This window comes from Nyctereutes procyonoides, unplaced genomic scaffold (genome assembly GCF_905146905.1).
Source record: "Nyctereutes procyonoides isolate TBG_1078 unplaced genomic scaffold, NYPRO_anot_genome, whole genome shotgun sequence".
NCBI lineage: Eukaryota > Metazoa > Chordata > Mammalia > Carnivora > Canidae > Nyctereutes > Nyctereutes procyonoides.
The window spans coordinates 7223156-7235752 of record NW_026575021.1 but is presented as its reverse complement, the minus strand read 5'-3'; the positions used below and the strand labels follow the sequence as shown (position 1 = coordinate 7235752).

The following is a 12597-nucleotide window of genomic DNA, read 5'->3' as shown; positions in this document are numbered from 1 at the left end:
TATTTGTTAGGCCCTTAATTATTATTGAAATAAAATGTTAGCTAGCTTACATCCACTAAAATATTTTCTCCATAGATTCAGTTTTCTAATTCATGCTATGTAAATTATTTCAGCAAAAACACTGAAATAATATTTATTAATATTAAATGTGATTACTATTTATTTTCTTATCTATGTACATTTATCTTTAATAAAATCAAGAAAATGTCCTGTAATCAAAGACTAAGTTTTTCTAAGATCTCAAATGTAGCAAAATTAAATACTTAAAAGAATAGGCTTAAAGAAAATAACTTTTTAAAAATAAGATAGCACCTACTAACACTGAGCATTTATTGATGCCAGGCACTATCCTGGACATTTAAAGTGTATTATATCCTTTTAACCGACTTTTGAAATAGCTCTTACACCTGTTCTCACTTTAAGATGAGGAAACTGGGGCACCTGGGTGACTCAGTGGTTGAGCATCCGTCTTTGGCTCAGGTGGTGATCCTGGGGTTCTGGGATCGAGTCTTGCATCAGGCTCCCCACAGGGAACCTGCTTCTCCCTCTGCCTATGTGTCTGCCTCTCTTTCAGTGTCTCTCATGAATAAATAAATAAAGTTTCTAAAACAAACAAAAAATACCTGGTGATCTTACTCAATGAGATTCTAATTCAGGCAGTCAGAGACCAGCCCAAGCGTCTGCTTTTCTATCAAGCTCCCTGATGATACTGATGCTACTGGTTCTTGGATACCACTGAACATCCAGGAGGATAGAACATTGCATCGTAGGAAGAAATGGAGGATGCCTCATTGTTCAACACAACCAAGCAGCTCAAAGAGACATTTTAGGTCCAAGCTTCTCTCTAACAAGTCTGAACACTTCCAAAATGGGTTATGGATGTTCTCTCGAAAACCACCTAATAAAAAAAAGAAAAAGAAAAAGAAAACAACCTAAAAGGCCATCGGCTCATTCCTTACAACTTGGACGCCCTGCTTATCTGCAGTTACTAAGACTGAAATAATAGGAAGGTGGAATGGAGAGGAATGGAAGGTGAGGGCACGATTTGATGGAAAAGAACAGAACCAGAGGCAGGTACTGATGCAAAGGGAAAACACAAAGATTTCCACTCTTTCGATTCAGTCTTTACCAGCATGTACTTCTGATTTCTCCACTCACTATACCACTGTTCATCTCTCTTTGACAGGGTGCTCCTGTTTAAAGAATACAATTTTATACTCTTTTTGTTTTAAATTTTATTTATTTGAGACAGAGAGAGAGAGAGAGAGAGAGAGAGAGAGAGAGAACATGAGCAGGGGGAGGGGGGAGGGAGAAGCAGGCTCCCCTCTGAGCAGGGAGCCCAACACAGGATCATGACCTGAGCTGAAAGCAGATGCTTAACCAACTGAGCCACCCAGGCACCTCACAATTTTATATTCTTTCTTCACCTGCCTGTCTCCTACCCTTCGGTAAAAGTGGAAGCTCCCAGCTCCATGCTGCCTCCCGGTGAGCTTGCCTCCTTCCACATCCCAAGCTTGGATGGCCACACAGAAATTGCCATGATATCTTAGTCCCAAGCACTTATATAATCAAAAAGGGATACTTTGTGGTTCTTACACAACACATGTAAACAGTCTCAGGGTAAAAAGGTTAGAGGAGCCAAAATTTCAAAATATTTTTAATTTATAGAAACTCACTAATATCCAAGTACCAGACCCAAACGTAAAAAGGAAATATTTTTCTTCCCTTTGTGTACTCGTTAACCAAAGTTGATGTGATTTTTCCCCCAAGATACCCTAGGTATGGGCTTTATATAGTCAAATAGTAGTACTAGATACTTTCTTAAGTATAGTCAAAGTGCTGTTATCTCGTCGATCACAAAAACTGCACTGTTTTTGATCAGCTTTAAGATACTTATATACTGCCTAGTAAAGTGAAACCTTTAGTCTTATAGTGTACAGTCTAACTAATGCAAATAATACGGATAGACAACTTTTGCATCTGCAAATACACCATCTGTAAGAAAAAGAAGAACTGACCTTTATATTGGGGTATAACCGACATACATTATGCTAGTTGCAGCTGCACAACATAACAATCCTAAATTTGTATATATTGTGAAATGATCACCACAATAAGTCTCATTAATATCTATCACCAACGTAGTTACAGAGTTTTTTTTTTCTTGTGATGAGAACTTTTAAGATTTACTCTTAGCAGCTTTCAAATACACCGTGTAGTCACCATGCTTTACATTACATCCTCATGGCTTATTTATTTTATAAATGGAAGTTTGTAGCTTTTGACTCCCTTTACCCATTTCAAACTTCCACCTCCTACCTCTGTGAACCCCTATTCTGTTCTCTGTATCCACATGCTTGGTTTGATTTTGTTTTGCTGGGGTTTTTTAGATTCCATATACAAGTCAGATCATATAGTACCTGTCTTTCTCTGAAAAACAGAGATAATTATTTTTCTTAAGGATTTTATTCATTTATTCATGAGAGAGACACACACACACAGAGGCAAAGACACAGGCAGAGGGAGAAGCAGGCTCCCTGCAGGGAGCCCAATGCTGGGGGGTGGGTGGGGAGGACCCAATCTGGGATTCCAGGATCACACCCTCAGCCAAAGGCAGACACTCAACCGCTCAACCGCTGAGCCACCCAGGCATCCCCAGACTTAATTATTCTAAAAGTGGTGCTAATTTTCTTTCCTTGTTGCTAGCAGTTAGTGTAGGGTTCCAAAGTGAGAAATTGTTACTACTGACTGAATTTTAAGACATAGTCAATGAGCAGGAGTCTGAATTTTAAGACATATTCAATGAGCAAGGGTCTGAGTAGGAAAAAACCCTTCTTAATTTAGTCTTGGACACTTTGATCACTTACTGTCACAAGCCAAATCAAGGTTTGTTGCAGTTATCCAAAATGTTCCCTGTTTTAGAAAATTTCTTTCTTTATTTTAATGATGTTCTTTGAATCTTAAAGTGTTTCCATCCACCAGACTTGTGACTGGCTCTTTATCTTCTCATTGCTGTTGCATGCTCTGCTAACTCATTTTGCCAAGGATGCTCCACTTTTTGACACTATTTTATTTTTCTATGGCTTTGTGACATTTGTTTTGTTGTTTTTAGATACATCCAGTTACATCCTGCATAATGATTAATCTTTGTAGATTATCTCCCAGTTTTGATTATGTATGTCATGCTTCCCCTCCAATGCCATTTTTAGGGACTCAGGACTAGGGAAGATGATACTATGTTCACTCATTCCCCTCTCCCTCACATCTTTAGAGAGATAAAATTATTTTTTTCAATATCAAGAGCAGGTCTAAAGGGGAAAAAGATACAAAATGATAGTTTAGGGGGTTTCTGTGCAGTGGAAAAGGCATCTTGTCCGTTTGCTCGAGAAATACTGGGGATGTTTATGAGATGATTGGTCAGCCAGCAGAAACATTCTTTCTCAACATAAAACCCAAGACTTGTCCTTTGCCAAAAAAAAAAAAAAAGGCCTCCTACAGTTTCTGCTTAATCACCAGCAGCCTGAAAATTCCCCCATTTCTCAAAAAAGCAGTTATCTCCCACCGATCCAAATATCACTGTAAGCATATAGTATGTAACATGTATAGCAAGTACATTTGCTTTACAGAGAAAAGGACATTTTTAAAACTATAATCATCTGCTTCTTTAACAAGGTAGATAAAGACTGCCGGGGATCCCTGGGTGGTGCAGCGGTTTGGCGCCTGCCTTTGGCCCAGGGCGCGATCCTGGAGACCCGGGATCGAATCCCACGTCGGGCTCCCGGTGCATGGAGCTTGCCTCTCTCTGTGTGACTATCATAAATAAATAATAAAAAAAATATAAAAAAAAAGGCTGCCATCCTAATTCTACCAAAAACAAATTTAAAACATTAAAATATTAACACTACTTTGCATAGGTTATGCTGTAGCATTGCTGGCTATGTGATGGAGAAGGTTTAGGTCTAGCTTCGGACTGCTAAGATTCCATAGCCAAAAGACCTCATTTTGCAAGCAGGAGAGCTCCTCCCCACCTCCTTCTCCAATGCCCCCAGGAAAGGGGCCAAAAAACCAAAAATGATAAAAGGACAGCAATAAAAATAAATATATTGGAAAAGAAGAATAGTTTCAGTTTCTCCACCTCTAACTGAGGGCTGGCCTGCAAGCTCTGAAAGGCCCCTGCGGTTATGGTTTCAAGTCGCCAGTGCTCTCAACAGTGATGACATGGTCTGCTCACCTCTGCCTCACTGCCAGGAGGGCAGAGGGAAGCTAAGGGAACCTGCTGTGGAGTTAGAAGATTCAGTCTTGGCAGGATAGTGGCTGGCCCTGGAGGGGACTCTGGATCAGAGGTGGGGGGCAAAGGATGGATCCCTCCAGGTAATCTTTGGGGAACAGGGGAGTGATCTCCCCGCTGGAACATACTGGGCTTCCTTCTACCTCGTCTCCCAAGCTGCAGACATCCCTCCCTGACCTCGCTTTTGCTTTTTCCAGTTCTTTCTCTGAGCCAAGCACTGGAAATCCCTATTTTATCAGATGGCTTCTGCCTTCACTGGCTTTCGCTGCGGCACTCACTGAAAGCCCGGCTTGCGCACTTGCCTCTCCAACTCTGTGATAAAAAGAAAGTCTCCGCTCTTTTTCCTGACCTGGTGCGTCAGAACCTAAAAAGGCACCGGGCGCACCCCGTCCCCTTCTAGAGGGCCGGAAGGGGCCTGTTTCGTCGCTCGGGGTTACCTGAGCGCAACAGGAGCTCACTCCCTAAAGGAGAGCGGCGCTCTCCCAAGTTCACCCGGCAGCAGCGCCAGGTGATCAGCAGGTATCAAGTCCAGTTTTGCTCTTGCCATCAATCCGGCTAGTCATTGCAACGAAAGGGAACGCACTTTATTTTCAGCATGTTCGTTCGTTCCAAGTTTTCCCGGGTCGGCGGGCCAGGGACGTCCCGCGCGTGAGGGAGCCCAGCCAGTTGCCCGGGACCTGCGGGGCTTGGGGCCGGTGCGCGGCGCCGCGCGAGGGTCGTCAAAGGAGGGAAGCCGGGGAGCCCCCCTACCCCCCCCCCGAAGCCGACAGCAGAAAGGGAGGAAGAGAGCGAGGCAGGTGGCCCGGGGAAGGCGCCAGGACGGCGGGCGCGGGCGCTCACCTGGGCAGGTGCCCGCGCAGCAGGCGAGCAGCAGCAGCAGCAGCAGCGGCGGCGGCGGCGGGGTCGGCGCGGGCATCTCGGCCGCTGCGGGCATCTCGGGGCTCAGCGCGGCACGCGGGGCCCTGGCAGTGCCTCCGGGTCCCGGACGCGCGGCTAGCGGGGCTCCGCCGCCAAGTTTTAAATCTGGCGGACACGTGGGCTGGGGCGGCGCGGTCCCCACGCGCGTCAGCTCGCCGCCCACGCCCCCGGGCTCCGTCGCGTCACTCGCGACCCGCCGCCCGCCCCCGGCCCCCCACCCGCGGCGGGACCCGCCCCCGGCCGCGGTCGTGACTCAGGGCGCCTCTCGCTCCGGCCGCCCCGGGGCTCGGGGATGAGCCTGGAAACGACCCAGTGCACGTCCGTTCCCTGCTCGGAGAGGGTCTGAGCGGGGCTGGAGGAGGAGCGCGAGCCCGGAGGCCCGAAGAGGCCGGGATCGGGGTTCTTACGCCGGGGGGGGGGGGTCCTGGGAAGCCCCTGGCGCACCTCTCGGGAAGGCCTCCTCTGCCGCACCCACTGTGCGCACCTCCACCTCCGCAGAAGCACCTCTGTCCCGCTCGCTCCTACGTCCCCAGCTCCCAGCTCAAGCCCGGTGCGTACCGGAGTACCAGTGGTGACCCTGGTGTTCCCCCAGTTCCTGCAAGATCTGAGATCATTTAGGGAAATGCAGTTATCTGTTGAAGAAGCTCGAGGAGAAAGGATTGCTGGGATTTGACCACACATACATTTCCAATAGGTCTGGAAGGTCTCTGGCTATCCTATGAGTTCCCAAGGTTGCTCGTTTTTCCATGCGTTTCTCCCGCGGTCACTCCCCCTAGCTGTTGCTTTCTGATTTCTAGGGTGATGGGACCTCTGCCATCCCCCTCCATACTTTCCTTTACTTCCTAAGTGGAAATGTCCAGGAAGCAGCCTCTTCTAGGACACTGGCTGATACTGTTTTAATTTCCTTCTACAGAAAGAGGGAAGACTGAGCTCATTTGACCTCCTTACGAAAGCAACACAGAGGAAAGGGTAGAAAGGAAGTACATTAACATTTCCTAAGGGACATCTTCCCCTGCTATTTAATTTAACACTCATGTCATCTCTGGGAGGTAAAACTATTATGACGCTTATTTGATGATACTGATGATACTTGGAGATATTAAACTGTCTGCCCAAGGATATCAGCCTGTGGGAGAGGCCCCTCTGCGAAGACCTTTCTTCTCTAAGCTGGGGATTTTAATGCACTAGAAATGCACTGTGCAAAGCACTATAGGCAAAGTGGGGCCTTAAAGACTAGAATTTTTAGTAACAGGAGGAACTTCCCTAAAGGAAATTAGAAGTTGGTGAAGGGCCCCAAATCCATACTGAAATAGCTGTCTTACAAGAGCAGCTGTCTTACAAGTGCTCATCCTGACAGGTAATAAGAAAAAAATAGTCATTCCTGTTTTTAAGTTTTCATGCAGCATATGAGCAAGGCCAGATGAGAGTCATGGTCCGAACTAGGAATCAAGGATGGATGAGAATAGATTTGATCAGTATTGCTTAAACTTTGATTTATTCCCAAAGGAGTAAAAAGGTAGATTTTGATGGGTGGAGGTGGCTCTGATTCCCCATTGCCTTCCTGTGTTTCCTGGAGGTGCACTGAAGGATGTCTAGCTTCAGCAGCTTGTGTGGGGTGAGATGTCAGTGAGAACAGAGAAGCCTGCAAATAGTGGCCTCAAGGCTTTTTATACCCCAGCAGGACAACTCATGCATTATAATTTTTTTTCTGCATGAACCTGGTGGCTCTGAATGTCCTTGTACATGTCCCTTGGTGCACATGTGCAGGAGTTTTCAGAGGTCTGTACTTGGAAGTAGACTTATCATGGGAGAAAATCTCATTAAACTCTACTTTAAATTGTTTTCCAATGTTTTATACCAATCTCCACACCACCAGCAATGCATGAAATTTCCACTGCTGCACACCCTTGCAGAAAGCTTTGCCAGTCTGGTGGGTGTGGCATCTCATTATGGATTTAATTTATAATTTCCAGCATTAATAATAAGGGTGAGTATCTTTTCACAAATATATTGGCCATTGCTCTTTTCTCAACAGTGAAATGCCCATTTGTTTCTTGCCCCCATTGGGTTGTTAGGCTTTTTTTTTTTAACCCATTATAGGAATGCTTTATGTATTCTGGAACTTTTATTGGTTAAATGTTTGGCAAATAAAATTTTCTCCTCACTTATGGCTTGTGTTCTACTCTCTGTATATGAGTTATTTTTGAAAAATTGCTTAAGAAAAGATGTGCCAACTAATGGTCAAGCTGTTGTGTGACTTGGATGATAAGAGAAGATGGATGGGAGAATGAGGGAAGATAGGCACTTTAGTTACCCATAAGCAAAGACTGTGGATTCCACAACTGACTGAATGAAGCTGATTCCAGAGGTCCCATTTTGTGCAAATATTTCAGGGAAATTAGATCCCAGATTTCTGCAGGGGAGGCTTAACAATTCTCTTACAAACATTGCAATCTGTACCTAGAAGTTCTTATCTATCTATCTATTTATTTATTTATTTATATTTCTAAGTGATTATTTATTTATTTATTCATGAGAGACACAGAGAAAGAGGCAGAGACATAGGCAGAGGGAGAAGCGGGCTCCCTGCGGGGAGCCTGATGCGGGGACTTAATCCCAGGACCCCAGGGATCTATCATATCCTGATCCAAAGGCAGATGCTCAACCACTGAGCTCCCCAAGTGTCCCCATGTTCATTTAAACTGAGTTTGTGGGCAACCCCAGTGGCCCAGCGGTTTAGCACCACTTTCAGCCCGGGGTGTGATCCTGGGGACCTGGGATCAAGTCCCATGCTGGGCTCCCTGCATGGAGTCTGCTTCTCCCTCTGCCTTTCTCTCTCTCTCTCTCTCTCTCTATCTGTCATGAATAAATAAATAAAATATTTAAAAAAATAAATAAATAAACTGAGCTTGTACATCAGTATGCACCATCATATGTGGTATAGAATCTAAAGCACTCCCACTTACTCTGTTCAACACTGAAAGTTTGAATCTGGGTACCATGCTGATTCCTCTTACCCATTATCTCTTGCATTCCTGATTGCAAATGGGCAACTGAACTTTGCTTTCTGCCTACATCCTGTAAGTATGAAGGCTCCATTTGATCATGGACCTACAGATTAACAAGACCTGCTAGCCTATGGTAGGGACGTTCAGAAGACTCATCATGGAGGGTGTTAGGGAAGGGTTGCATGTCAGACAGTAAAAAGTCAGCAATAGAGAGAAATCCAGTCAAACAGTAGTTGGCAATAGCAAAGTCTAGTAGCAGGCAAAGAGATCCAGGTTTAGGAATTGAGAATAGGGGCAAGATCTAGAAGCTTTAGAAATTCTAGGCACAATAGTCATACAATCCTTCAAATATGAATTGAGCACCTTCTAGGCTCCCTTGTAGAAGCTTGGGATACAGCAGTGACGAAGTCAGCTAAAGTCCCTGCCTTTGTGGAGTTGACAGATTTTCAAGGAGAAAATGATGATAATAATATGACAAAACAAAGCAATTTCACATAGTAGTAAATACTACAAAGAAATTAAAACAGGATAATGCAGGGATGCTTACGTGGCTCAGTGGTTGAGCATCTGCCTTTGGCTCAGGTAGGGAGCCTGCTTCTCCCTCTGCCTATGTCTCTGCCTCTCTTTGTGTGTCTCTCATTAATAAATAAATAAATAATCTTAAAATAAAATAAAACAGGATAATGCAATAATACAAGGTGACTGGGAGTTGGGGGAAAGATACTTGAGACAAGCTTATCTAGCCTGGCTTCTCTAGGGAGATGCTGTGGGAGGCCTTAAGGATAAGAAGAAACCAGTCATGGGAAGGACTACGAATGAAGGGCCCCCGGTGAAGGGACCATCAGGTACAAAGACTCGGAGACAGAAACAAGCCAGAAAGCTTAAAGAAGCAGAAGTCACTGGCATAGAGTGAAAAATAGGGTGAAGCTGAGGTTGGAGAAGTAGACAAGTTCGGATCCTGATCATTGAAGGCCATTAGAGGCCATGGCAAGGAGATCAAATTTTTCTCTAAATAAAATAGAGAGCCTTTGGAGGATTTTGAGTTAAAGAGTGAGGTGATGTGACTGACATTTGAAAAAGCTCATCCTGGCTTCCATGGTGAGCAGGTTCCCAAGGACCCTAGTAGATGCAGGCAGGGTGACCACAGTGGGAGGACATTGCAGAAGTCTACAGCAGAGCCAGAGAAAGAGATAACTTGCTATCACCTGGATGAACCTGTTTTTAAGTTTTGCTAAGTCAAAGAAGCCAATGACAAAAGGCTACATATTGTATGAGGCATTGCACAGAGAGAGAAAATAGATAAGTAGTGTCCAGGGCCTGGGGAGAAACAGACATGATATGATGGCTAATCAGTAAGGGGGGTCCCTTTCAGGGTAATGAAAATGTTCTGGAATTAGACAACAGTGATGGCTGCTCAATCTTGTAAATACTAAAATCCCTTGAATTCCATACCTTAAAAGGATTATACCATATGTGAATTACCTCAATTTTCAAAGAAGAAAGAAGCCCAGGTCAGATACAATCATGGTGACTGTTTTTTGTTTTTTTGTTTTTTTCTTTTCTTTTCTTTTTTTTTTTTTCATGGTGACTGTTGGACTAGATGGTGGCAGTCTTTGCTAAACATTTAGTGCAGGTAAGTTTTACCCGTTTTGGCATGAAATATCCAAAATTCGCTATTTAATTTCTGTATGTTCAAAAAAAATAATTTCTGTATGTTCTTGGCAACCATGAGATCCTCCTCTCCCACTTTGTGAAGACATCCACCTGAGCCATAGTTGTATCAATGACTGTGCTAGAGGCACAGCTTTGATTTTTTTCAGGTCAGAAAATACTTCATTACACCCAGATGGAGAACCTTGGTCTCTTTTTTTTTTTTTAATTTTTATTTATTTATGATAGTCACACACACAGAGAGAGAGAGAGAGAGAGAGAGAGAGAGAGAGAGGCAGAGACACAGGCAGAGGGAGAAGCAGGCTCCATGCACCGGGAGCCCGACGTGGGATTCGATCCCGGGTCTCCAGGATCGCGCCCTGGGCCAAAGGCAGGCGCTAAACCGCTGCGCCACCCAGGGATCCCAGAACCTTGGTCTTTATGGTCACTTTGATATAACTGTTAACTAGGAATATCATCATCTAAAACATGGAAAGTGGATAGTATTTGTGAAATAATGATAACTCGAATGCTTTTAGGATGCTCATTTGTTCATTCATTCAGTGAGCATTTATTAAGTCAGCGTTAGCTATAAGAGCTATAGATGCACAAAATGCTGAAAAGTCTGTGTCCTGTTTTGCTTCTCTAAGACCACTTGCACCCTATCATCCACGCTCTTTACTTCCTGTATTTTACGGCCTATACTCATGCAGGATGAACCTTTTAGAAATACCAACCTGATATCAAATTTGAAATGTAGAGAGAAGTTTTTGCTTAAGAGTTTCTAATATCTAAGAGTCAAAGTTCTATAGAGGTTATGGAAGTTGAAAGCCAACAATTCCTGAGAGGAATTGAGGAATTGAGTGAGTCAGCACTTGACTGACTCATTTGGTAGAGCATGTGGCTCTTGATCTTGGGTTGGTGAATTCAGTGCTCCTTTTGGGTGTTAGAGCTTACTTAAAAATAAAGAAATAGAAATTTTAAAAAAGAAAATAAATAGGGACACCTGGGTGGCTCAGTCAGTTAGGCATCCAACTCTTGATCTCGATGCAGGTCTCAGTCTCAGGGTCATGAGTTCTAGCCTTGTGTTGAAAAGAGAAAAAATAAATAAGAAGTTCACTAAAAATTTTTTTTCAATTAATAAATAAAACAGCCAATGGAAAAAAAAAACAGCCAATGACTCCAAAGACCCAATTTAGCCTATGGTCTCCAAGTAGGATTCAGGAAAAAAGCCAGTTGTGGACCTACAGAGCTGAGGCGCAAGAAGAGGTGGTCATTTGTGGCTGGAAAAATGACCAAGTGACTGTGGGTCTATTTGGTTCAGAAGATGGGTAGCTATTATTTAGTGACAAGGATACCTTTCAGCTCTCTCCACAAACATCTTTGGCATCTAGATGAAATTCCCATTTTATAGCTGAGTTTGCCTTCTCTTTGAGCACTAATATTTCATAAGCTTTATAGTAACTCCAATAATCCTAATTATCCCTTTTCCCATCCATGTCTTCAAACTATGTAGATATCAACCTTTCTGCTTCCCAGAAAATCTCTTGATTCAGAAGGACTTTTGGATGAACCACATTGTACTGAGAAATCACTCTAGGAGAAACTCTTCTAGAAGACAGCAGCAGAAGAATGAATACAAGAAATGGAGGATCAGAGACCAAATATATCTACCTTTCTTAAGACTTTCTGTTGTAGGATAATTAGCTGCCCTAATATTGACACAGTAGCTCACATAATTGTAAGAAATACAACATCTTTTAAAAGAGGAGGAAGCTTTAAATTTTTCCCTAATTACTTGGTAAAATTAATTTTTTTGATAAAATTAATTTTGAATAGTTTCAGGAATAATAACCATCATTATTGTAATCCTTCCCCTTAAGGGTTTTCCAATGCACATAGTGACTGTGATATGGACTTATGGCCAACAAGAAATTTGTATGTCCAAGAGACACTCTTGCTAATGTTTTGGGATTTTGTTGTGTTTTTTTTTGTTTTGTTTTTTTTTTTTGTTTTATTTATTTATGATAGGCACACAGTGAGAGAGAGAGAGGCAGAGACACAGGCAGAGGGAGAAGCAGGCTCCATACACCGGGAGCCCGACGTGGGATTCGATCCCGCGTCTCCAGGACCGCGCCCTGGGCCAAAGGCAGGCGCCAAACCGCTGCGCCACCCAGGGATCCCTGTTGTGTTTTTTTTAAAACTGTTTTTGTGTTTTGCAAAAGAAGCCACGTTTCATCTCTTCAACTCTTGAGATCAGGAGGCACTGTGGGTGGAAACATTGTCTGTGAATTCTCTCAGCACAGTCCAGGGAAGGTTAACATGCAGACACAGGTTTATCTCAAAGCCTTTAGAGATAAATTCCTTTTGAGAAAAGTAATAAGAGAATTTTTTAAAAGGCAAAAGTCAATAACTTTTTGCAGTTACATCAATGCCCACAGGGCTAGATTTTTCATGATAAATGTTCTGAGGGCAAAGCCATTACAGAAAAGCAGAACTGTTACTTCTAATTTGAAACATGATGATAAAAAAATTTTAGTCAGATGAGGGCAGACTCTTTTCTTTGTTCCTTAAATTGCAATTAAAATATTAATACAGACTAATGAAAGATTTATTAGATTTTCTTGACATATTTATGAATCACATCAGGGCAAAGCTGGCGGAAAAGCAAACACTTCCTGACATATGAGGTTTTATAAAAACAGAACCTAAAATTAAATGATAGCTATAAAA

At 43.3% G+C, this 12597-nt stretch overlaps 1 protein-coding gene across 4 annotated transcripts in view; it reads right to left on the bottom strand.

Moving 5' to 3' along the window:
- The window catches only part of NMU (neuromedin U), a 177612-nt gene that overhangs the window by 22428 nt on the left and 142587 nt on the right, over positions 1-12597 (bottom strand). Inside the window, exon 1 of one of the 4 annotated variants that reach the window (XM_055339275.1) lies at positions 5129-5272. The exons of the other annotated variants lie outside the window; for them this stretch is intronic. Within the exon in view, the coding sequence (XP_055195250.1) occupies positions 5129-5222 (94 nt within the window). The 5' untranslated portion in view covers positions 5223-5272. Of the gene's footprint in view, positions 1-5128; positions 5273-12597 lie in introns of those variants that run through there. 4 annotated transcript variants of the gene reach the window in all.